Raw genomic sequence first — 26,545 nt, forward strand, 5'->3', positions numbered from 1 at the left:
CTTATTCTTATTATTTTTTGCACCCTCAGATTCTAACAAACCATACATCAATGGAAAGATTATTTATTCAGCATTCAGGTGATATACAAATGGCGATTAAAAAAAATGGACCCTGTGGTCCAGGGGGACATTTATGTTTTGTCGAACCTCCCCAGCGATTGATTCACAAACCCGAGTCAGCTCGAGTGAATCATTTAAAAGATCGGTTCGAACGAACGATTCGTAAGTGAATCGGACATCACTTGTCTGATGCACTGAAACTCCCCGAGAGAGACCGAGGGTGGAAGATGGCGGCCACTGACCGTTCCCGGTCCGAAGCGGCGAAGCAGCGGCGACAGGATCAGCTGCAGCGGTGGCAGGGCTCGGAGACAGACCGGACCGGAGCGGAGGCGAGGAGCCAGGGCCCCGCTCCCGGAAACAGACGGGCCAGAGTGCGCTTCGCCCAGGGAGCGGTGTTCATGGCCGCCTGCTCCGCCGGAGACCGGGAGGAGGTGGCGGAGCTCCTGCGACAGGGAGCTGATATCAACCACGCCAATGTAGACGGTCTAACGGCGCTGCATCAGGTAACGGAAGCGTGTTTGCGTGTTCACACTCAAGTTTGACTCGGTTTGGAAACTTTGGCCAAAGTTCACTAACTTTTCTCGGCGCCGTTCTCAACTTGTGGGTCGGTGACAACCAAGATGATAAACGAGAAAACTCTTAAACACCTAGTTTATATCGGCCTGAAAAGTTATCTTTGTGTTCAAGTTAATTTAAAAAAAAAAGTACACTGCTTTATGCAAAAAATAAATAAATAAAAATAAATAAATATGACGTTTAATAATGTAAATGATGGAAGCATCAAGTAAAAAGTATTGAAATAGCTACTGAATGGGTGTGTAGAGTTTAATTATTGTTTTTAACTTTATTTGAATAAAGGTTACTCAGTTTGACAAAGTGAAAAGATTACTTTTCGTAAAAAAGTAATTATATGTGATATTATTAAAAACTTGAAGTGTACAGGGTCTTAAGGGGTCTTCTAGGTTTTAGGGGTTTGTTGTTAATGTTACTTGACCAAAAAAAAAAAACATAAAAAAAAAAAATCCATAGTACTTCTGCCAGTTTTTGTGTGTGTGTTTGTTTTAATTTAAAAGTACATTTTTCTTAGACCGCAGAGACAATTGTGACTTTTAACCTCACGCTTCTGAGTTTCTCACAATTGATATAAAATATGTATATTTCCAAGTCTTAGATGGAAAAATCTGATTTGTGAGATATAAACTCATAAACTAATCTCAGAATTCAGAGAAAAGTGTCAGAATTGGGAGATAAACTAACAAAAAATAACAAAATTACTTAAAATTAACTTAAAACAAATGAAAACATATAAATTGTAGAAAAGGTGTATTCGCGGAATTTTTTTTTATAATTTTAAGTATATTTTTGATCATAATAGATCCTGACAAAAAAAAAAGAGCATCACTGATCTATATACAATATATAAAACATGCTAAAAAGTATAATTTGGTTTAACTAGTTAATTTTAGCAGACGTAAAAAGGTTCTGGTTTAAACCTAAAGTGACTTTGAAACTTTTAAGTCTAGAATCGTTTTTTCTTTTTTTAGGCCTGATGCTGAATGCTGTGTGTGTGCTATTATAATATGACAAACTGTATTTCCAGGACATATTTAGTTTTAGTGGTCTTGTTTTGCACGAAGGCCAGTTGTTGGTTTGTCTTGCTGGCGTGGTTTTGGTTCTGGACTGGACTAGTTGTGTTCCTCTGGCACAGATGAATCTGGACTCTGTGTAGTTGTTTGCAGTACCAGGGTTGCTGTCGTTGTTTTAATGCTGTCCAGCGAGTGTCTTGGGCCCGTCACGAGTCACGTTTAACGCTTCTGACTCCACCGCACCAGCATCCAGACTGAACTGGCATAGCAAGACTTTCCTCATGTCTTCTGAGCTGTTTCAGAGAATGGCTGGAATTCACGCCGGCCTCTTTTCATCCGCTGTTTGTTTTTGTTTTTTTCCTCTCAGCTGTCTATGTTTTTTTTTAAATGATATGTTTAGGAGTGGTTATTTTCAGCTTTTGTTGTTTCAGCCTTGTGTTTCGACAGTAAAGTTTTCTTCAGAAACCAGCTTTATCTTGATATAGAGCTTTACATGAGGGAAAAAGTCTGTTTTGGTTGAAAAATGATAGTATGCTTGAGGTAATTATGTGTCTGCTTGAATCTATTATCACAAGCTTCTGTTGAAGAGAGAGAGCCACTCAAAAACAGCCGAAGGTTTTGCTCAAATCCAGGCTTGGAAAAATCTGAAGGGCATGCTTTTTTTGATTCGTACAGGTGGTCATGTGGTTACATGACGAAAGCAGCTATTGGCTGGCGCTCAGCTGATGTTCGTAGGAAGCTCAGATTGAAGTTTCACCGGTTTTTTGAAATTCTGTGGAACGGAGGCTTTGAGTCTCACGTGAGCTCTTCAAAGTGAAGTTAGTCACCTGTGTACCACGAATTCTCTAATCTAGAAGTCATATTTCTATGGAAGCCTGTTTCTGTTACTGGATATAAAAATAAAACCGCAATGACGTTTTTTTTTTTTTTTTTTGGTCTCACAATGTAGAATAGAATTGTAAGATATTTTTCTCGCAATTCTGATTTTACATCTTACAGTTGTTCTATTTTTTAGAACTCTTACTTTATATCTCCGAATTGTTGGTTATAACTTAAAATCTCTCCTTATTTGTAAGTCGCTTTGGATTAAAGCATCTATTAAATGACTGAGATTGCAAGGAAGGAAAGTCCAAGTTGTAAGATAAAGGTTGCAGTTACATTCATTCATTTATTCATTCACTCACAAACAAGCTTCCATAGCCTATATCTCACCCCTGAATAGAACGGAATTATATTTTCAAATGGATTGCTATACAAACACACACAAATTTAAATGTTACAAATATGTGTTAAAATTATATAAATAAAAAGCTCTTTTTTAGGACATTAAGGATTTAGGAGAGTTAAATAAAATAATTTTTGAAAATTGTTAAAAATTTAGTTATTTGTTTTTGCTAATTAACAAATACATATCATATAATTCACACACTTTTTCTTCAAATATAATTAAATAACACGCACAAACACACACACACACACACATATATATACAAATTAAATATAAAAACCTTCAGTATTTATAATTCATTATATATTTCTTAATTATTTCTCAATTTAAATTTATACATACATATAAATAGCCAGCTGTTAGATTACACATTAATTATATATTACAAATAAAAAATAAAAATATTTACAACTCATTGTTAAAATCATTGTAATTCAAGTGCCATAAGTCAATCTGATTAGCCTTCTCTAAAAACACACATGACATGGCCTTAGAAAATATTTAATAAAATCCACAGTTTTACAGATAAGATTATGAAATTTAAAATGAAGCATTGCTAGACTTCTGGCTTTAGCTACACTGTGTTTCTAAACTCATATCCTACATCAACAATTTTTTTTAACACATTTAAAAATATGTTTTTTATATTTTTATTTTTATGTTTATCTCTATTATCATAACAGTCTGAGTGATTCTGATTCCTGAACAGTAAACTTTGAAGTGTCAGCCTTGTGAACAAATGTTGATTATGTATCTAGTCAGAAAGAATCATGAGCAAAAACCTTTTTATTTTGGGTATGTCATTTCTGTCTCCATGACAAAAAAAACGGGGGTGACTGGTAAGGGGTTAAAATGTAAATCAAAAGTTATTTTGATTAAAAAGACTAAAAATACAGCTAACACAAAAACATGATACCGTGTGTATGTATGTATGCCTGTATATATATACATTGTTGGATTTATGAGATGCAGTAATACACTAGTCAGTAGTCTCTGTCTGAGTGTGTTTCTGTCCACGTATCTTAGTTTGAACTGTATTGCCATGACATGAATATGCAGAAATTCATGAGAGCATAAAATAAAATTAAACTGATTGCTCACTGGGAACACACAGCGTGTGTGTGTGTGTGTGTGTGTGTGTGTGTGTGTGTGTGTGTGTGTGCGCGCGTGCTTGTGTGTGTGTGTGTTTGGCTCTGGACAAAATCAGTGTCACATCCTGTCAAAGACACAGTATTGGCCTCTACACACACACACACACACACACACATCTCCTCCGTCACAGATAGAGTTACAGCGATGGTTTACCTTCCAGTGGTCCTAAAGTAAACAGCCGTTCGGTTCACAGATGGACAGATCTTCTCTTAAAGGTTTCTCAGAAGAAACAGCAGCTTGAGTCAGTCCTCTGCATTTATATATCTTATGTATTTTGTATATCTCAGCAAGGCAATTGTTATTATTTTCAAATGTATCATCATTTATGGAAATTGTGGCTTTGTTGCTAAAAAGATATACCATAACCATATTATAACCATATTAGATTTTAAAGTATACCATTATTAATAAATGTATTAAACCATTATATTTATACCATATTAACGTATTTTGGAAAGTTTGGACGCTGTTTGTCCTGGCTCATATTCATTTTCATATTTATAAAATAGAGAGTTCTGGTCCTAAATACTGTTTGGTTAGTACATCTTTCTAGTTTTATTATGTTGCTTATATTTTATTAAGTTTAATTATTATTAGTTATTATTTACGTTTTTTCATATTTATGTTCCTGTTAGCATGGATGCAAAAACATATCAGTTTTGAGAAATAAATTATTATTTTCATCCTGTGGCTTCTGACCAGTAAATGGTAGATATGTAAACATACACTTTTTGTCCAAAATAAATCAAATAAAGGGTTAAACTTATCCTGTGATATTTTCGCTACACCTTTAAAGTTATCAGTAGTTGTTGTATAAAGTGATATTAGTAGATTATATTTTTGTATTGTACATTCCAGTTTTATTTTGGTATAATTATAGTGCTCTTTAATATTTTGGATCCGTTTTGTCACTTTCATTTTAGTTTTAGTAATTTTGTTGTGTTTTTAATTTTAAGTAGTTTTTAAAATATATTTTTGTCTATGTAGTTTTGTTATTCATTATTATTGCAGTTAATAAAAAAACTTTTACAAATAAAGTAAAAAAAAAAATCTGTTTTATTTCAAGTTATAAAAAAGATTAACTATATTAACTATAATTACCCTAGTACATTAATATGCATGTTTATATTTCGTGTTTATTTTAATAATCGTTGTGTGTGTGTTGATGCCCTGTCGCAGCTCATCTCAATCTCGGTCCTGTTGTCCCGTTGTTGCTCAGTAACAGGAATTAAATATAGTCAGAGCTCTTTAAGTTTTTCCATGCCTTCCATCCAAAGGCTTTCTCTCTCTGTCGTTCTCCAGTGAGCGCATGGAAAACATTCTTCATGCAGTACAAGCGGCTGTTGTCATAGGCAAAGGCCAGTCGCTATCTGAGTCACACACACACACACACACACACTCATTCAGTGACCCCATCAAGAACTTCACACCTTCTCCATACAGAGGTTTCCCAGTGTTCCTCAGAAACCCACACAAACACACACAATGAGGAAGGAGTCAGGAACAGAGCGGCCTTCTGTTCTCCTGCACACAGAGAGCAGAGCGAGTGCAGTGTACGTGGAAATTTCTATAGGCACTCCTCTGGGAGCTGCTCGCTTTGGCTGTTAAGCCTTTCCCCCCCGTCATGCCTGAAAACACTCGTTTTATCAGTGGTAAAATCACTGTAACGTGGTTTGTCTGCTGTTTGCAGTGGCATATAATGCCTGTGGATTCTAAACAGTGTACAAGCTGCACTACAATAACAGTGTTTTAGTTACGTAGATATCATTATATATGATGGCTATATAAATCAAACTATAATTAAAAAGTGGCCTCTTAAATAGCTTGAATGTTTTAGGGTAATTATATATTTAAATATATTATATTTATATATATATATATATATATATATTTATAATATATATATTATATTATATATTTATACACTACGGTTTGAAAGTTTGTGTTTAAAAGAAGTCTTTTCTTCTCATTAAGGCTGCATTTGTGTGCTCAAATCCATTAAGAATACTTATATTGTGCAATATTATTACAATTTAAAAAAGCTGTTTTATATGTGATTATATTTTAAAATGTATTTTTTTTTGTGTGATGCAATTCTGTATTTTCAGCATCATTACTCCATTCTTCAGTGTCACATGATCCTTCAGAAGTCATTCTGATATGCTGCTCACGAAATATTTCTTATTAATATAAATGCTGAAAATAACTGCTAAATATTTTTGAGGAAACAGTGATGCAAGGTTTTTCCAACCAACAGCATTTATTTGAATTTTTGTTATTTCATGAATGTCTTTACTATCACATTTGATCAGTTTAATGAGCCCTTCCTGAATGAAAGTATTGATATAAAAATATAAGGTTATTTGTAGTTCTTTCTCTATTATTATTTTTTGCATTACTTATTTAACTTACTGACTTTATTAGCTTTACTTAGTTATTTAATAAATTCAACTTACTTAATCTTGTCAGGTTGACCATTCAGTTACTCACTTTACTTAGTTACTTTACTCACTAACTCAGGTCAAGTAAAGTAAAGTAACTAAGTAAAGTGAGTAACTGAATGGTCATTCAGTTACTCACTTTACTTAGTTACTTTACTTACTCAGGTCAGGTTGACCATTCAGTTACTCACTTAGTTACTTTACTTATTTAGTTACTTTACTCACTAACTCGGGTCAGTTTGACCATTCAGTTACTCACTTTACGTAGTTACTTTACTAATCTTAGTTACTTTACTCACTAACTCGGGTCAGTTTAACCATTCAGTTACTCACTTTACGTAGTTACTTTACTAATCTTAGTTACTTTACTCACTAACTCGGGTCAGTTTGACCATTCAGTTACTCACTTTACGTAGTTACTTCACTCACTAACTCGGGTCAGTTTGACCATTCAGTTACTCACTTTACGTAGTTACTTTACTCACTAACTCGGGTCAGTTTGACCATTCAGTTGCTCACTTTACTTAGTTACTTTACTAATCTTAGTTACTTTACTTATCTTAGTTACTTTACTAATCTTAGTTACTTTACTTATTAACTCAGGTCAGGTTGACCATTCAGTTACTCACTTTACTTAGTTACTTTATATTAGTTACTTTACTTACTAAGTAAAGTTAATTAACTAACACTTAGTTACTTTTACTTATCTTAGTTACTTTACTAATCTTAGTTACTTATTAACTCAGGTCAGGTAGACCATTCAGTTACTCACTTTACTTAGTTACTTTTACTTATCTTAGTTACTTTACTCACTAACTCTGGTTAACTACTTATCTTAGTTACTTTACTTATGAACTTGGGTCAGGTAGACCATTCTTAATTACTGACTTTACTTAGTTACTTTACTAATCTTAATTACTTTATTTACCAATTCGGGTCAGGTTGACCATTCAGTTACTCACTTTACTTAGTTACTTTACTAATCTTAGTTACTTTACTCACTAACTCTGGTTAACTACTTATCTTAGTTACTTTACTTATGAACTTGGGTCAGGTTGACCATTCAGTTACTCACTTTACTTATCTTAGTTACTTCACTTACTAACCTGGGTCAGGTTGACCATCCAGTTACTGACTTTACTTAGTTACTTTACTAATCTTAATTACTTTATTTACCAATTCGGGTCAGGTTGACCATTCAGTTATTCACTTTACTTAGTTACCTTTACTTATCTTAGTTTCTTTACTTATGAACTTGGGTCAGGTTGACCATTCAGTTGGTCACTTTACTTATCTTAGTTACTTCACTTACTAACCTGGGTCAGGATGACCATTCAGTTACTCACTTTACTTATCTTAGTTACTTCACTTACTAACCTGGGTCAGGTTGACCATTCAGTTACTGACTTTACTTAGTTACTTTACTAATCTTAATTAAGCCCCTTTCACACTGCCATTCCGGCAAATACAGGGGTAAAGTGTTCCTGGAATTGTTCCCTGGTCGCTAGATTTGGCACTTTCACACTGCCAGTGATGACCCGGTATATGTGCGTGCTTTCACACACAACCCTTGAAGATCCCGTAACGACACGTGACATCAGCGCGTGATGTGTAATGTACGAGTCGACAACGCTTGGCACGTTATACTTTAACTGAAGCAAGCAAACGATCTCTGCGTCAGCGCGGAAAGTGAGGAACTAACTGATCTCTGCTTCATTACAGTTTGCACATATGTTTTCGTCGCGAATGTTGATATTCCTTCAAAACAGCCGGTAAAAAAGTCGCGCGATAACGTGCGTCATCACTTCGATACGGAATTAGATCTGGCTTTTGTTCACACAGCGCTCGTTCCGGATCGATTACCGCAATGTTACTATGTCCCAGACCCGGGTTCGATTCGGTAATCAATTCCGGGACGTGGTTGCTTTCACACAGAAGGCGACCAGGCAATGTTACGGGAATATTGCGGGTCCGACGTGCAGTGTGAAAGGGGCTTTACTTTATTTACCAATTCGGGTCAGGCTGACTATTCAGCTACTCACTTAGTTACTTTACTTGATTACTTACTAATTAAGGTCACTTACTTAATTCACTTACTTAGTCACTTCCTTTACTCAGTTTACTTGCCTTACATAGTTTCTTTACTTACTAACTCAGGTCAGTTTACCGTCCAGTTATCAAACTTGAACAGAAAAAATGCACTAAATACAACAATCTTAACAACTTCCTTCATTTCATAAAACTTTATGTAACTATATTTATAATCAGCAGCAGAGTTGGTGGACTTGAACTCGGAATGCAATTATATATAAACTCGGCTGAACCTTTACTCGAACTTGACATAAATTTGGACATTTTGGACTCCAATCCACATCATATGTAACATGAAAGAAAAATAAGTAAATAAAGTAACAGCATAAATTTATAATAAAAATAATAAATGTCTCATGCTCAATTGGTTTAGGACTAGGACTCTATACTAGGACTAGAACATTAATCAGCAGTACTTGACAAAAATTATTCGTTGTGCATTAAATTATGACTTGAATAAATCAGTGAATCTTTTTTATTCTTCATTGAAATTATCTGTTTTGTTAATTCAGTCAAACTGACAGGGTCAATCTAAGTGTGTACACTCATGATCTCATTAGTTTTCTTTGATGTTATAAAGTGCTGTTGTAGTGTTCAGTCATGCTACACCGCTGCTGACAAAATAGCTTGTTATTGGAAAAGCCACAGTTTTTATTAAATCACATGAGCTACTGTTAAACAATGCAGTTGAGTTAGTAATGTGGCTGCTTTTAGGATGTTACTCCTCAACACTGATTACAACCTGCACATGTACAGTATGTGTACAGTAACACATCCATCATGTTAACGCTTCGCTGACTAATTATTGTTTTGCCTGCAGCCAGCGGCAGCTGTGTCTGACAACTCTAGGGACATGAAAACACAGATTTCCCATGATGCAACACGACACTGGCACCAGCAGTGTTGTAAAGATGATGTCAGTAGGAAGGTCATGATGATTGTCAGTAGAGTTATTCAGACGGAGCGCTCAGCTGATAAGAGTCATGCATCACTTCATGTGTAATTGAAGATCAAAGGTTAAGGGCAGTGTCTTATGCTTGAAGAATGCATGTACAGTCTTAAAGCTGCAGTAGGTAACTTTTGTAAATATATATATATTTACATATTTGTTAAACCTGTCATTATGTCCTGACAGTAGAATATGAGACAGATAAGCTGTGAAAAAAATCAAGCTCCTCTGGCTCCTCCCAGTGGTCCTATTGCCATTTGCAGAAAGTCATCCGCTCCCGGTAAGAAATAACCAATCAGAGCTGCGGTCCGTAACTTTGTTTGTGTTGAAAATGTAGAAAAATGTCTATAATAAGCGAGTACACCATGAATCCATTTTCCAAACCGTGTTTTTAGCTTGTCCTGAATCACTAGGGTGCACCTATAATAAGTGTTTATATTCGGACTATTTTAGATTGCTTCGGGGGTACCGCGGTGGAGTAACCCAGTACCTTTGTGATTCTTCATAGACATAAACAGAGAGAAGTAGCTCCGGCTACGATGTTCTTCCGCAAGACGCAAGCAGTTCTGTTTATTGACCGCTAGAGCGTCAAAAGTTCCCTACCGCAGCTTTAATGATGAATGATTTATTAGTAGAGATGCATTAAGGTTATTATACTAAAACAATACAAGTAAATGTGTTACTTAAAAAAAATAACTGAAATTAAATATAATACAAAAAACCTTAAACAAAGCTAGTTGTCATTTGATGTACTAAAATGACTAAAATTCAAATTAATAAAAAAATATATAGAGACACAAATGAAAACAACAAAATATTAAAACTTTAAATGAAAAAATAAAATAAAAAGTGAAAGAAAAAATAATGCGCGAAATATTAATAAAAATAGTAACTCGATGGTACTAAAATTACTAATTGCTCATATTATAAATTGTTTTCTTTACAAAAAATTTAGCAAACATTTTTGTAGTTTTGTTAGTAATTTTTATATTTTATTTATTTGGATATATCGTTTTTTTATTAAGTTTTAGTTATTTTAATACTTCAACTTTAAGTATGAAATGAGAAATGTTGCTTTGGCAAATAACTGAAATAAAGTTATTTGTTAAAAGAAACAAGTTTTTTTATATTTGTTAGTTTTAGTTTTAGTTAACAACAATAGCTCTAGTCCAAACAACAATCATTTGTATCATATTGTAACACAATTTCAGATTTTTGAGTTTTGGTCAGAATTTCTCTTTGTTATTATGCATGTTTATGTTGATTAAACACATTTTCTGGTTCTCTCCTCAGGCCTGTATTGATGAAAACGCAGATATGGTTGAGTTTCTGGTGGAGAGCGGCAGTGATGTGAACCGAGGAGACAATGAAGGCTGGACGCCCCTCCACGCCGCGGCCTCCTGCGGCTTCATACAGATCACAAAGTCAGTAACCTAGTGAGCTGCCTACCTAGACGACATGCTGCTGCCTTCTTAGATGCCTTGTGCCTGAAATTCATATTTTTTTCCGAGTACTGATCACTTTAGCTAAATCTAATTAAAATGCATCTTGCAATCTTGTCAGATTCTATTGGACTCTATGAGTCATTGCAGCATTGTAATGTTTTTTTTTTTCTCTCTACCTTGTGCAGGTACTTGATCGAACACGGCGCTCATGTGGGAGCGGTGAACAGTGAGGGAGAACTTCCTCTCGATGTGGCTACTGAGGACGTCATGGCAAGACTGCTTAAGGCAGAGATTAAAAAACAGGGTGAGAGATTCACACCCTAGATTAGAAAAAGAGAAAGATTGTGGAATGAAAGAAATAATAATTACAATAAAGGCAAAAAATACATCTTAAAAATAGTTAAATATTCGAATCGTAAATTAAAAGATAAAGCTTAAAATTGACCTGTTTTTGTAAAAATAAATATTTCTTGTTTTTCCTTAAAAATTCTGATATCGAACTGCAACATTTCTTTACAAGATTCCCATTTGAACAAATGCAGGATCACATTATCTGTCTGAAAAGCTCCATCTGTCTGATCGTGACCTTCTGTGTTTGATCCTATTAAAACCTTAGTCTCACAGAAGCTCACTGTGTGTGTGTGTGTGTGTGTGTGTGTGTGTGTGTGTGTGTTTATAGGATGTTTGGTGTTAACAGTAACAGCATGTGAATTTCCCACATCAAGGACTTAATTAAAAACACTGGAGCTGCGCAGGGGTTTTATAAACTTCCTCCTGCTGCTTGTTAGGTGTGATCGGTTTTGTGAACGAGGGTGTGTCTTTGTGTCCTGAAGAGAATAGTTCACTCAAAGGTGAAAATGTGCTAATAATTACTCATCCTGAGGCCATCCAAGATATAGTTTGTTTCTTTATCAGAACAGATTGGGAGAAATTTACCATTACATCAGTTGCTCACCAATGGATGCTTTACAGTGAATGGGTGCCGTCAGAATGAGAGTCCAAATAGCTGATAAAAACATCACAATAATACACACCACTCCAGTCCATCAGTTTAATGTCTTGTGAAGTGAAAAACTGTGTGTTTGTAATAAATAAATCAATCAATCATCTGTGCATATTTCTCTCCTGATTCAGACAAGACAGATTTTTCAATGGAGAAAGCAATATTATAGATAGAGGACTTGAATTTTTGTTAAAACACCTTAAAATGATGGATTATTTCTTACAAACATGCAGCTTTTCACTTCACAAGACATTAACTGATGTGCCGTGGAGTGGTGTGGATTATTGTGATGTTTTTATCAGCTGTTTGGACTCTCATTCTGACGGCACCCATTCACTGCAGAGCATCCAATGTTGAGCAAGTGATGTAATGCTTCATTTCTCCAAATCTGACGAAGAAACAAACTCAGCTACATCTTGTATAATCCTGAGGGTGAGTACTCTTTCAGCAAATGTTCATTTTTTGAGTGAACTACAACTTCAAGTCCTTATGAACAATAAAGTCTCACGGTCCTTTAAATTACCTGTAATATAAAACGTTATCTACTAAATGTAAAAAAATCAAAGTCCTTTGCTGCCTGGAAAAGCATGATAACAGCTGTTTTTGAATGACCTTTCAGGTATAGATGTGGATCAGGCCAGGAGAGAGGAGGAGAGAGTGATGCTCCAGGATGCCATGGCCGTGTTGGCAGGAAGTGCCTCTCTGGTCCCTCATCCGAACACTCAGGCCACAGCGCTGCATGTCGCCGCTGCTAAAGGATACATCGAGGTCTTAAAGTGAGTGCAGCGAGACACGTCACACTAACGTCTTTTGAGACATTTTCAAGAATCATCATGCATCTGTTTGTGGTGACACTTTATTGTACAGTGTCCTTGTTCCATGTTACATCTACTTACTATTATAATAACAATTAATTATGCATAATTGCATGCCCTAATCCTAAACCTAGCCATATAGTAAGTACATGTAGTTAATTGATCTTACATACAATATAATTACACTGTAACAAGGGCACCTTAAAATTAAGTGTAACCCTGTTTTTTAGCTCTCCTTTCTAAGCATCTTTGTGTTTCTTTGCTCATCAGGGTGCTGTTGAAGTGTGGGATAGACGTGGACAGTCGGGACAGTGATGGCTGGACGGCTTTTCACGCGGCGGCTCACTGGGGACAGGAAGAGGCCTGCAATCTGCTGGCTGAACACATGTGTGACTTGAACGCTGTCAATAATGTGGTACGGGGGTCTGTTATTACCCTAAACGGGTTTATTTTACAACAACGACAGGCTGAGTGGACATTTATAGTGCATGCATTAAAAATACTATAGTGTTTTTGAAACATACTATAGTAAAGTGTATTATACTGTGTATATTTAAGTATTTATAACACTTTGTAAATGAAAGCTACAGCATACTGGAGTATAGAGAACTGTAATGAATACTGTAGTATACTTTAGTTTTTACTACAGTAAACTGTAGTGTATCGTAGTAGAATATACCCTATAGTAGTACAGTACTGGGTAAAGTAATTTGTTTAGATTAGTATAGTTGTTATATAAATATAAAATCTTGTGAGTAACCAGTTAGAGTCAAGTATTCGTTGTGTATTTGCGTGTCATAGGGGCAAACTCCACTCGACGTAGCCGATGAGAACATCGCTGATAACTTGGAGGAACTGCAGAAGAAGCAGGACGCTGTAAGTTTTGCTTGTGTTTATGTCTGCTATCTTATCACCTTTGGTTTATGTTTTAAGAATGCTTTCGCTCTGAGCAAAGGAGCAGATATCTTTGCTGCATGGAGGTCCAAAAAACAGCAGTGTGTTTTCTGTGTGATATACGGAGCCAAAGTTATCAAACACACCTCCGTTTGTACTTGACAGAAGTGCGTGTTCAGTCTGAGGAGATTTCAAGGAAGTGTGTGCAGTTAAGGTTGAATTCATCAGTGGTGTTTTTAATAGGAAGTCAGATTATCAGCATTAATGCCCTATTACCGTGTAAGCATGAACGACTTTATTGCAAGTTGCTAGTTTGATAGGAGAGTAATGAGTCATTTAAAAGAATTGAATCTCAAACAAGGGCACAACCTAGATCACACATATATATATACTGTGTGTGTGTCTATATATATATATATATATATATATATATGTTTACATTATATGTGTGTTGTTTGCACACACATGCATATATATATATATATTTCAGAAAAACATGCAATGCATATATAATAGATTATATGAATATAAAAATATAAATGTAAATATTTTCAAAATATATACTGTATATATATACGTTTTATTTGTATATGTGTATTTTATATTATATAAATTTTATTATAAAAATTATAAATTTTTTATTTTATTTTGTTGTGAAAAATGACTTATATTTTTGATAGTTCCTGAGAGATTTACCCTTATTTATGGTTAAAAAAAATGAATCATTGATTAATTGTGTTGTGAAAATAAAAATAATAATAATAAAAAAAGCAAACAAGTACTGGAATAAATAAACAATTATTATTATTATTATTATTATAAAAATATATTTAGAATATACATAAAGAAATAAAAATGTGCTTCATGTGGTATATAATTTATTTTTTCTTTCTTTTGTGGTGATATATGACATTCTTGACTATTTCTGTCAGAATTCAGACCCTTATTCATGCTAAAATAAAAAGATGAGGTATAGTTATGGTTGAATTCTTTGTGTATTAATGTTGGATTGTTGTTTTTGTCTCCTAAAGATGCGTTCAAAGAGACAGAAGATGCAGACGGCCGTCATTGAGACCAGCCCACCTGTTTCCCTGGCTCCAACTCGCCCTCGCAGGTAACATCACATACAGAAACTGATTCATTATGGAATATTGTGAATGTTCAGTATATAGTGTTACATCACATGACTTTTTCTCCGCTCTCACTGATTGGGTGATTTTCACGCCACCTACAGGACGTCCATCTCTCGTATGAGCAGTAGAGAGAAGATCACCCTGCATGAGCGAGAGAAACATGCTCCGCCCACACTCCAGACTCCGCCCACAGAAGAGGACGAGGAGGAGTCGACGCGCACAGCCAGCCAATCCAAACCCTCCAGCAGCTCCAGTTCAGAGGAAGAGAGCGAATCAGAGAGTGACGCTGAGTCAGGTGACCAAACCCCGCCCGTTTTTGTGTAAGAAATCAAAAATCACATGAGCTAACTGATAATTTTTGTCTGTCTTTTCAGAAAAAGCAAAAACTCGAGAAATTATCAACAACTTGAACAACAAACGCAATGCAGCGCCCGCAGTGAGCTCTGTGACCAGCACTGCCCTTAACCAGGTTAAAAAGGTGACCAGAGACCTGCTAATCTTAACCTGCTTCAAAACTGATCTTTTTAGTTAGTTTTTGGCCAATTTGCAGAATTTTTTTTGTCAATTTGAGCTTTTATATCCAGAAAGATTTGGCAATTTTGTGGCTTTTGATTAAATTATTGATGTTGACATTCTGAATCCAGCTGCAGCACAAGTGTTTGACAGCTGTTTAACACCGTTTCTGTAGTACAGTGCTTCTATAGACTATAATAGTCACAAATCAATTCATGTGGCCACTAACGGCCAATTCTGCAGCCAAAAAGTGTTAGTTGAGTGGCTGAAGATAATACAATTATAAGAATTATTAGAACTACTAAATACAAAAAAAATATATATATATTGCTGTTGCTACATTTGGAAGTTTTAATGAATTTATTATAATTATTTTGGAGTAAAAAATAATTGTGAAAATGTAATAGGTCCTATTTATAAAAATAAAAAAAATGTAAAAAAAAGTAATTTAGTTTTTTATTAGTTTTGAACATGTCTGTATAATTTTTATTTATTTTTATTTCAGTTTTAGTTTGAGTTATTTTAATACATAAAGTGAAAGTAAATGAAAATGAAAAATTATGCTTTGGCAACTTACTAAAAAAAAGGGTTTTATTTCATTTTATTTAATTTCAAATAATGAAAATTGTTTGTTCTTTTACTTTTTACCAAAAATAAACCGAATAATGTACCTATAATAAGTCTAATATAATAGAATAGAATATAATGCATATAACATTGATCAAAAACAGAAACATCATAACCATTCCAGCCCTCGTGCATATTAATGTGTAAATGAAAAATAAAGTGCGATATTGGAAAGTATTTTCCGGACTATAAATGACACTTTTTTCCATAGTTTGGCTGGTCCTGCGACTTATAGTCAGGTGCGACTTATTTATCAAAATTAATTTGACATGAACCAAGAGAAATGAACCAAGAGAAAACATTACCGTCTCCAGCCGCCAGAGGGTTCTTGGTTCTAAATGAATGCGACTTATAGTCCATTACGTCTTATATATGTTTTTTTCCTCATCAAGACGTATTATACTCGGGTGCGACTTATAGTCCAAAAAAATACGGTAATATAATGTGTGGTGTGTTTGCAGGCTGAACCCGTCCGGACCTCGGTGACAGAGGCTCCAGGTTCCTGGAGGACGTCTTTGCGTAAAGCAGGAAGTTCTGTGACTCTGGGCTCGGCCGGGGCCTCTGAGCCAGCCACTGAGGCCCCCAAGGGCCCCGAGACCAAACTGGGAATGTCACGTTCTGCATCCAGTCCCAGACTGAGCTCTGAATCTGACAATAAGGTAACATTCACACACACACACACACACACACACACTATATCTATACTGTATAAGTGTGCGCAGGAATTCTGTCACTGTAATTATATCAATAAATCTACTTCATATTATTATAGAAATGTTTTTCTCAATTGAATATTTAATGTATAAAATAACCGTGCGATAAGGCCTAATGTCGGACAGTGCAGTAAAAACGATTTTCTTTGTCCACTTTTTTTTTTTAAGAAGTTAAGTCTTTTATTCATCGAAGATGCATTAAGTTGATCAAAAGTGACAGGAAAGACATTTATAATGTTACAGAAGATATCTATTTCACATAAATGCTGTTCTTTTCATTACTCGAAGAATCCTGGAAAATATTGAAAGTGCTAAAAATTGCAAAAATCATTTAGAAATGTTAGAAAGACTGGAGCAATGATGCTAAAAATTCAGCTTGGCATCACAGGAATAAACTACATTTTAAAATATATTTGATATATATTTAAATGGTAGTAATATTTCATAATATTACTGTTTTCACGGTAGTTTTTACTCCTTTTCTTTCAAATATATAATAAAAATAAATGTAAAAATATATAACTCATTTCTAAAAAGTGTTAAAAGGGTATCACAAAACAGATAACTGATTGCTCAAAAATGGTACTTTCATTCCCAGCATGTTAATCAGAAAATATATTATATTATACCTCAGAGTGATGTCATTTCCTGTGTTCAGGAGCCCAGGTTGGCCCGTGTTCAGCCCACTCCGTCCAGACGGCTTTTCAGCATCAGTGACACCACCACTACCCCCGACAACTCCAGCAGGTGAGACACACAGGAAACACAAAGACTGCTTCCTGTTCTGAGAGTCTTCCACGCTCATCCATCCTCTGTGTGTGTGTGTGTGTGTGTGTGTAGCTTGCTGAGCCGCAGCTCTTCATACACGCGTCGATTGAACAGCCAGTCCAGCGCTGAAGTGTCGGCTCCGAACCCCTCGTTACCTCGCAGCTCGTCTTATGGAAGGAAACTTGACGACCCCTCAGTGACCTCTGGAACCACGGCAACCTCTGGACTGAGTCGCTTCAGTAATCTAGTGGCTCAGAGGTGTGTGGGTCTCTCCGATCGCGTGTGATTTGACCGTGTCTGTGTTGTATTCGTATTATCTGGTGTGTCTCTCGCAGGTCGGCTCAAGAAGAGGCCGAAAAGAAGGAGCCCGTCTCAAATTCTGTTACCACGACGAGCACATCAGGCGAGACGGAGACCAAACAGAGACGCAAGTGAGTGTGTGATGATTTACACACGACAGAGAGCTAATAAACCTCCATCCTGAAGGAAAAAACACCTCATACTAGCCTGAAGTGACTTTTGACCCATGCACTTTCTTAAAACACTGTGAATGATGTCTGTCTGTGTGTGTGTGTGTGTGTGTGTGTGTAATTTTTTATTATATATATATATATAATTTTTGATATTGTTGCTGCACAAATGTTCTATCTCTATAAAATAACAAATTACATAATTTAGATGAATTTTACTGCTTTCAAATCGATTGATTGTGATTTGATCAGATCAAAAAAAAGCAAATGTTTACACAATATATGTATGTGTAATATATATTATATATGATTTATATTATATTTAAATATATTTTACATATATTTCTTAAATATCTTTAATATAGCCATGTATGTCTTTTATTTTGGATGTGATTAATCATTTATTTATATATTTATGTTAATGTGTAAAAAAGCTATTTTTAATTTACTGCATTTTTACTGCAAAAATTATATATATATATATATATATATATATATATATATATATATATATATATATATATATATATATATATATATAATTAGTTATAAATATTTATCTTTTTTTTTATAGTGTTTACATAGTTTGATTTAATTTTTATTAAAACAAAAAAAATTATTTATATTTAATACTAATTTATAATCAGTTTATATATAATATATATGTAAAATAATAGTATATATAATTTCTTTATTACATTTAATAATCAGTTTATTGTTTTCAGCTTTAAATAGCTTGATCAAGGTCCAGCAGCTGGTTGTCTAACCCATCTAAACCAGTTTGGTCCAGCTACAAGCTAGTTTTTAGCTGTGTTTTCATTGTTTTAATTGGCTGAAGCTTGTGTTTATGTGTGTGTGCAGGTCCTATCTGACTCCAGTGCGTGATGAGGAAGCAGAAGCTCAGAGAAAAGCCCGATCCAGACACGCTCGTCAATCCAGACGCTCCACGCAGGTCAGCCTGGCCTCATGACTGTTAAAAATCATATTCATTGATTGGAAAAAATAAAAAATACAATAAAAAATATTACTTTGGCAACTTACTGAAATAGAAATACTGAAAAAAAAGCTATAGGTTCGTTAATAATATATCAGTAATAAAGTAACACTGCTTTTCAACCAAACCACAAATATATATTTTGACCGGTAAATCAGAAACCAGCTATTAGTGCTTTCTCAGGATTGCTGGGAGAAATAGGGTGATTTATATGTGGAATATGCATTAAACAGTCTAAGGCTCTATGACCTTTAACCCTGAGCTCCGACCTTAACACAGGGCAAACACGTGTAGAGCGGTTTTGTGTTTGTGCGCAGCTGGAGTCCAGACGTCCCCGTGTGACTGTGTGTGGTGTTTTGCTCTTCAGGGTGTTACTCTCACAGACCTGCAGGAAGCGGAGAAGACAATGAAGACGGAAAACAAGGGGAAGGAGAACAAGAAAGAGGAGGAGGAGAAAGAAGGGAAGCAAAAGAAGGGAGAGGAAGGGGTGAGAAAGGTTGAGTTTAATCCAAATATCTGCATTTGTTCTGTACCACTCAGAAATGTAAAGGTTAAAGGTCAAGTTTGGCGGGTTTTTTTTTTTTTTTCTTTTTTGATGTTATAGTACTTTCTAAAACTGAATTGATGCCTGAAAAATAGCAGAGGAAGAGAATGTCTGAGAAATCTGTTTGGAAACAGTCATTACCTGTGTGTTTGTGTGTAAATGTATGCATATATTTTGTGTGAAAAAAATAAAAAAATAAATAAATATATATATATACATTCATAAACAAAATACATTTTATATATTATTAATAATATTTATATATGCAAAATATATATATATATATATATATATATATATATATATATATATATATTATCAGTCCTTATTATTTACATATATTAAATGAATAATAATATATTTATTTATTTATGTCTGCACAGGAAGTGAGCTGGCGGTCTCGTATTGCTAACCTGCAGAAGTCAGATTTGCTGGGGCTCACACACCCTCCTGGTGCTCCACGACCTGACAGACAGGGTGACCTTTCACCTTTGACCCTTATCACTGGAGTTCATGATACTACACTGGTGTGTTGAGTCGTGTCATCGTCTGTAACTCTGTTTCTGCGTTGTGTGTCAGATGCTGACAGCGAGGAGCGAGCGAGGGAGCGCAGGAGAGCCAGAGCTCGGAGGAGAGGGAAAACAGGAGAGGTGAGGAAGACGAGGGGGACTCGGGACTGAAGCAGGAGCTCAGAAATACAGAGCGGATTTAAGCATTTCCCTTTGTGTTTTCAGAGCGATGACAACGACCCCAGTGGAGAGGAGGAGAGTAGCAGTGGGCGGGACCCACAGGTCTGACCAATCAGCATGCACTTTTTAAATGATTGACAGTGATAGGATTTTAATGAGGCGTGGCAATATACATGATCAGTTTAATATAAGTTTTGCATGTGCTTATGGTTTCTTCCTGACGGGAGATATTTTGTTTTCCTCATGCAGACAGACAGACACACGAGCAGCAGGTACAAGTCTGACCTTTGACCTCTCACGTTGTTTGGCGACGTCTGCGTCCTTCTCATTCTCTCTCGGTTTTTCCTTCCTCTCAGGTCTGATTCGGTCTTGAATGACTGTATTCTCACGAGGGGATCAGAGTCCAGAGACTTTAAGAAGGTCAGCAGGGGCTTGTGGTTTGGCTGATTGTGTTGGTTGGAGGTGTGTGTGTGTGTTATGTCTGTATCCTGTGTGTGTGTGTGTTTCAGTTGTTCGAGGAGATGTCCAGAGAGAACCGCCGTCTGCAGTCACAATTATCAGACACACAGAGAACCATTTCACTGACCCGAGTGGAGCTGGAAAAGGCCACACAGGTGCGCACACACACACACACACACACACACACACACACGTCAGATTACTGTGATTGCTAGTTCAGAAATACTTTACTTATATACTTTTTTTATCTAGTATAAAAGCATATCCTGACATGCATTTTTCTATTTTTAAAGCAGAAAATAAAAAATTCACAAAATAATTTTTTTAAAGGTATCTAATTTCTTAATGCTTAATTTAATATTTGACACTAACAGTATTAAATATTAAAGCATTTGGAAATTACAAAAAAATACAAAGGTAATAAAATGTCAAATAAAACTGATAAAAATAAAAATACAAGTGAAGTCGCTAGACATTTCAATGCTGCTTTTAGAAATATTTTATATACTATTACTATGTATGTAATATATATTACATATAATACAACTTAAGTTAAAGAATTGAGTCATTTTAGTTTAAGCTTATTATATTTCTATAAACGAAAATGTAAATATAATAACAAAAACTACAAAATAAATAATTCTGTACATTTTCGTTACTAAAAATAAAATAAACTTCAACTGAAATAAAATATTGTAACGCACTTAAGCTTATTTTATTTATTTCATTTAGTTTGATACGACATACTCTACTAAAGTGAGTTAAACTGAAATACTTATACTTCTGATGTAGACACATTTTAGGGGAAAAAAACTCACTTTTTGAAATATATGTTATATATATCAAGTAATGTCTAAACATTTGTTATATCTTCATCTGTATATACATTTTTATTTAGAATTTGAATTTTTGTTTCAAACTCTGGTTGTATATTACTAATAAATATTGTAGTAAAGGTAGAATCTATATATATATGAATTTATAGATGTACACATGTATGAATGACTACTGTAGAAACTTTTTCTTTTAATATCAGTGGGATACCAAATAAGAGTATAATTGACTCCTGTGTTTGTGTTTTTAACAGAGGCAGGAGAGATTCACGGACTGCACGGCTCTGCTGGAAATGGAGAAGAAGGTGAGTTTACAGAAGGAATGAAAAGCACATGGAAGAGACGTTTTCAGTCTTGTGATGTCACTCCACATGCTTGCTTTCTCTGCGTTTCAGGAGAGAAAAATGTTAGAGGTGCGTGCCGCTGAGTTGGAAGAGGAGTTGAAGGTGAGAGCATGTGATCACGGAAGGCTTGTTCTGATTGGCTCTCTTAAACTCAGTTCTGGATGCTGATTGGCTGAGAGGCTACTGAATGCATATATTAATACTTTATCCCCGAGAGCAGTTTAGCCAACACAAGTAAAACCAGTTTAACGAGGCATTTGTCTTACACACTTACCAGGCATGACAAATATGATTAATCACACTTCTGCCATGTTAATGTGAGTTTAGTCACCTGGTTTCTATTTCTAGCTTTGCTCACAGTGAAATCTGATTGGTTCTGCTTCAGTATATTAATCAGTCATCAGCTTCTGTGTTCTGGCTGTGAGTTTGTAGCACCGCACTGTATTTTTTTCTCTAATTGAAGCAGAAAAATTGGGAACTTGTCATGTCAGACGTGGTTAGGAGTGTTCAGGTGGTAAAAATGTAAATTCTGGCATAATTTTCTCCAGACCTGTATGACATATACATACATATATATATATATATATATATATATATATATATATATATATATATATATATATATATAACAGGTTACATGCACACTAACTTATTCAAATGAAAATAAAGCACATTTTAGTAACTATTTAATCAAAATTCACTAAAATCTTAAGTTTGAAACCGATCAAATCGGCTAAATAAAATAAAATGTAAAGCAAAAATAAAACATTACTATTAAGTTAACTATGAATTATTATTAATAATATTGATTTGATCCATTATTAATAATATACACTTGACATAAATGATAGCACTTGGTCAGTTGTCGTAGAAAAAAATCCAAAAGAAAAAGTTATAAGATGAAAAAATGTATAAAAAAAACTAAAAAAAAACAATATTGTTAATATAATATAATATAATAATATCTCACAATAACCAAAAGCTCATGTTGAAGCCACACAAAGTGTTTGGAAAAAAATTATGTAAAAAAAGAAAATAATAATAATGTCAAGTGTATTAATTATTATTGTTAATATTTTTTTTATGTAATAAAAATAACTGACAGTCCCTGGTCAGTGCCCAATCAAACTAAAAAATAATAATTTTTTTTTTTAAGTATGTATATGTGTATGAATTATTTTTGTTAATAATAATAATTATTATTAAAATATAAAACATTATTGTTTATCAATACAATTTTATTAATAATACATCATTTACAGTCATTTGTAAGTGGTCAAATTAAATTAATTGTAAAACAAAAGTACTATGTTAAGAGATGTTTTGTGAATTGTTATTAATATTGATTTTATTGATTAATTGCAATTAATAATTGATAGTGCTTAACAGTGGCCAATCAAACTAAAATGTCAAACTAAAATAATATAATATATCAAGTTACATATAATATATTGAATTGTATGGACTACAGTTTTTCGAGCTGGACGGCTCCTGTTCACTGTATTCTTACATCATTTGGAAAACTGCTGCTTGAACATTTTTCAAAATGTCATCTTTTGTATTTCCTGTTTCCTTGGTTTGGAATGACAAGAGGGCAGTATTTCTACTTTACTGTGAGCTGTCCCTTTAAAAGCCTCCTCTGACAGCTGTAAAGGACTGAGAAGAGTGTGTAAAGAGTGTGTGTGTGTGTGTGTGGCACAGGTTTTAGGGGATCTGAGAGCCGACAACCAGAGGCTGAAGGACGAGAATGGCGCGCTCATCCGAGTCATCAGCAAACTCTCCAAATAGAGCGAGAGGACGAGCAGAAGACCGAGAGAGAGAAAGAGAAACAGTCCCACCCCGACATCCTTCCCCAGAGCCAAAGAAGGGAAGAGAGGAACAATGTCACTGTTTTATGACGGCTCACAGTTAGCCGTGATCTTTTACTTTCCTGTGCGTGTGGCGTGTTTGAACTTCATCCAGCTTCATCAGCGGAGCTTCAGATTTCTCTCTCTCTCTTTCTCTCTCTCTCTCACACACACACACACACACACACACTCGTATAGGGACGCATGCACCATGCACATTCCCATAAGCGTGAGCACACACACTCCGCACACATTCCACGAGTCTCAGGCAGCTGAAGTCTGCAGTATTTTTGCATCTTTGCACAAACACACGCATCCAAAATTGAGAGGTTCAACCCTAAACTCCATTAAAGGTGGTCTGAACATGTCACTCCAGTCCATCGACTCCAGAAACCAGCGCGACAATCATTCGTCCAAAACACGCCAGTTATGCTATGCATCATTTTTAAAGCGACACTTACGGCCAGCCATGAGGAAATGTCTGTTTTTGTGGTTTTTACCTTTGTTTGAATCATCTGTGCTCTCGGGGTCTTCTGAAGCAAGGGCAAAAGCTTTGTTTATTGTGTAAATGTACAAATATTACGCATTTGAACTCATAACGCTATAAACTGTAACTTGTTATCAGCTCCATTTTCTCCACGTGTTGTTTTTCTAATATATTGAATGAATGTTGGCACTTAATAAAATATGTGTGTTTGTAGACTAGTGCTTGTTTTGTTTTTTACATTTTGCTGTTTAATGTGTGAGGCGGCCGTTTGTGTTTTATTTGACAATTAATTGACATAACTTACAATCCTTTGTCAGTGGCCAGTCAAAGCACTTTAAAAGAAAAATATTGTTCATTTCAATTGGACAAAAAAACAAAACGTATAAAACAAATAATATAATACTTAAAACTAAAATATAAAACTAAAATAATAACTTTAAGGGGGGATGAAATGCTCGTTTTCACTCAATATCCTGTTAATCTTGAGTACCTATAGAGTAGTACTGCATCCTTCATAACTCCAAAAAGTCTTTAGTTTTATTATATTCATAAGAGAAAGATAGTCTGTACCGATTTTTCCCGGAAAAACACGACCGACTGGAGGCGTGACGTGTGGGCGGAGCTAAAGAATCACGAGCGCGAGTAGGATTTTGCGTTGAGAGCGTTTGGAAGCTGTGACATTACTGTGAGGAAAAAACCATCATCCAAAACAAACCATGGCTTACAGTCAGATTCAGCCATTTATTTATGATCCAGAATCAGATCCAGAGGCTGAAATTGAACAAGAGCAGCATCAGCAATTGGAGAAAAATCATATTCAACGTGCAGGCGGCGCTCCCTACGCTGTAATCCTGCTATGGACAGAAATAAACTTATTTCAATTTCTACAGACACTGCTGCCAGCCTCACAGGTGATCGGAGATGAGGAAAGTGCGTGCCCTCCGCTTTGTTGCAGTTCGCTGATTTTTTTTTTTTTTTATCCTTTTTTTTCCTAATCAGTTTATCCTTTTTTAATAAAGGAGTGGTTTCAGTTTAATATGTTGTGGGCTCATTTATTGGTAATAAATGATAATGCGGAAAATAAATAATCGAATAATATTGGGCTTGTTTTGGGTTTGTTTTTGAAGCTCCAGTTGCTATTTGTCTCGCGAGAGTTGGCAACTGTGGCAGCAACGACTACATCAGGACGTCTCTATGTGGTATGTATTGAAACTATATATTTGCTTGGCGGTTTTGGAAAATGACTAAGTTCCACTTTATGTCGTCTTTTTTTTTTTTTAAGGTGTACATGTGGAAAGTGCAGTTTGATGCCAACATCGCATGTTGTTTACTTGATGTGCTCACGCGCCGATTGCTAAGTTAAAAAAACGAGATATTTGAAGCAGTTTTACTCACCGCCCGCGGTTCCAACACACGATCGTGACCCTTTTTCGTTGGGATTGCATTATCCTTAAGAAATAAACGATACGCAAATCCATCGTCAAACTGGGCCTTGTTTGTAAAACAAGCATCTTCGAAATGCAGGGAACAAACACAAACAGTTGCACAACTCCGTTGATGCTCTGTAAAAATAAACTCCATCCACTGGTCCCTTAATGCTGTTTTTTTTTGGTAATCTGTGCAGGGTTGTCTTGCCCTGGCAACCAAAAACACACTCCTTTTGTGACATTTCACGACGCTCTCTCTCTGATCAGTGAAGTCTGTTGTGCTCTCAGTGCTCTGCTATACGGGAGCGCGCGCTCTTCCGGCAGAAGTGCCTCAGGACCCATATAAGGAAATTCCGCTCCATCTAACGTCACACAGAGCCATACTCGGAAAAAAAAACTCGAAAAAAGTATTTTTGGAACAGAAATACTCCTTCAAATGTACAACTTAATTTTTGAAACTTTGTCCATGTTTAGCATGGGAATCCAACTCTTTAACAGTGTAAAAAACTCAGTATGCATCAAATAGCATTTCACACCCCCCCGCCCCCCTTTAATATTAATAATGTAATTAACATAATTGACCTCCGCTGATTAGTGGTCAAAATTTAAAACTAAAGTATAAAATGTAAAAAGAAATATATTAATTTTATTTTGCATTTACTCTATGTTCATAATCAGAAACTGAGTACATGTAATCTGGATTAGGTAATTAAAAATAATTATAAATGACAAAAATTACTTGAAATTAAATTATACATTCTTAAATTTTTATTGATTACATAATATTAACACAATAGTAATCGATTATTCAGAATTCATTGATCTCTATCATTTTTCGTTTTCATCTTTTAAATTTTTCTTTCTAAGATCGCCTATAAACATTCAGAAAATCTTCCAAGTTTGTGGATAAGTGAGACCATTTTTATGATTAATTATTAGCTTTACATAAATCCCATGAAATTCCTTCACAAAGTCCAGTTTGGGAATTCTTGACTTAATGTACTGTTTGATGCGCATTATGTTGTTAATAACA

General features: G+C 35.0%; 1 protein-coding gene across 2 annotated transcripts; it reads left to right on the forward strand.

Annotated features, from left to right (window-relative positions):
- Positions 1 to 226: 226 nt before the first annotated feature.
- LOC113042896 (protein phosphatase 1 regulatory subunit 12A-like) lies at positions 227 to 24,301 on the forward strand. 2 transcript variants are annotated; one of them, XM_026201901.1, is made up of 24 exons: positions 227 to 563; positions 10,801 to 10,931; positions 11,138 to 11,256; positions 12,575 to 12,731; positions 13,041 to 13,185; positions 13,572 to 13,646; positions 14,696 to 14,778; positions 14,899 to 15,092; positions 15,172 to 15,275; positions 16,399 to 16,596; positions 17,285 to 17,397; positions 17,491 to 17,676; positions 17,754 to 17,849; positions 18,750 to 18,840; positions 19,250 to 19,369; positions 19,810 to 19,903; positions 20,006 to 20,076; positions 20,161 to 20,217; positions 20,365 to 20,387; positions 20,472 to 20,535; positions 20,625 to 20,729; positions 21,662 to 21,712; positions 21,803 to 21,853; positions 23,453 to 24,301. In XM_026201901.1, exons 1-24 carry the CDS (start codon positions 288 to 290, stop codon positions 23,537 to 23,539), a joined length of 2,691 nt encoding a protein of 896 aa, XP_026057686.1. In that variant the 5' UTR covers positions 227 to 287; the 3' UTR covers positions 23,540 to 24,301. The 2 variants fall into 2 exon arrangements, with proteins under 2 accessions (XP_026057686.1, XP_026057687.1); XM_026201902.1 differs by having other exon boundaries at positions 17,309 to 17,397.
- The last annotated feature ends 2,244 nt before the right edge of the window (positions 24,302 to 26,545 follow it).

This window comes from Carassius auratus, chromosome 25 (assembly GCF_003368295.1).
Source record: "Carassius auratus strain Wakin chromosome 25, ASM336829v1, whole genome shotgun sequence".
NCBI classification, from domain to species: Eukaryota; Metazoa; Chordata; class Actinopteri; order Cypriniformes; family Cyprinidae; genus Carassius; species Carassius auratus.

What these genes read in the sequence shown, in the direction of transcription:
- LOC113042896 (XM_026201901.1), top strand. Translation starts at nt 288, where the DNA reads ATGGCGGCCACTGACCGTTCCCGGTCCGAAGCGGCGAAGCAGCGGCGA. An exon ending in ACCCCCGACAACTCCAGCAG is followed by an intron (nt 17,398 to 17,490) that starts GTGAGACACACA and finishes GTGTGTGTGTAG; the next exon opens with CTTGCTGAGCCGCAGCTCTT. An exon ending in GAGACCAAACAGAGACGCAA is followed by an intron (nt 17,850 to 18,749) that starts GTGAGTGTGTGA and finishes GTGTGTGTGCAG; the next exon opens with GTCCTATCTGACTCCAGTGC.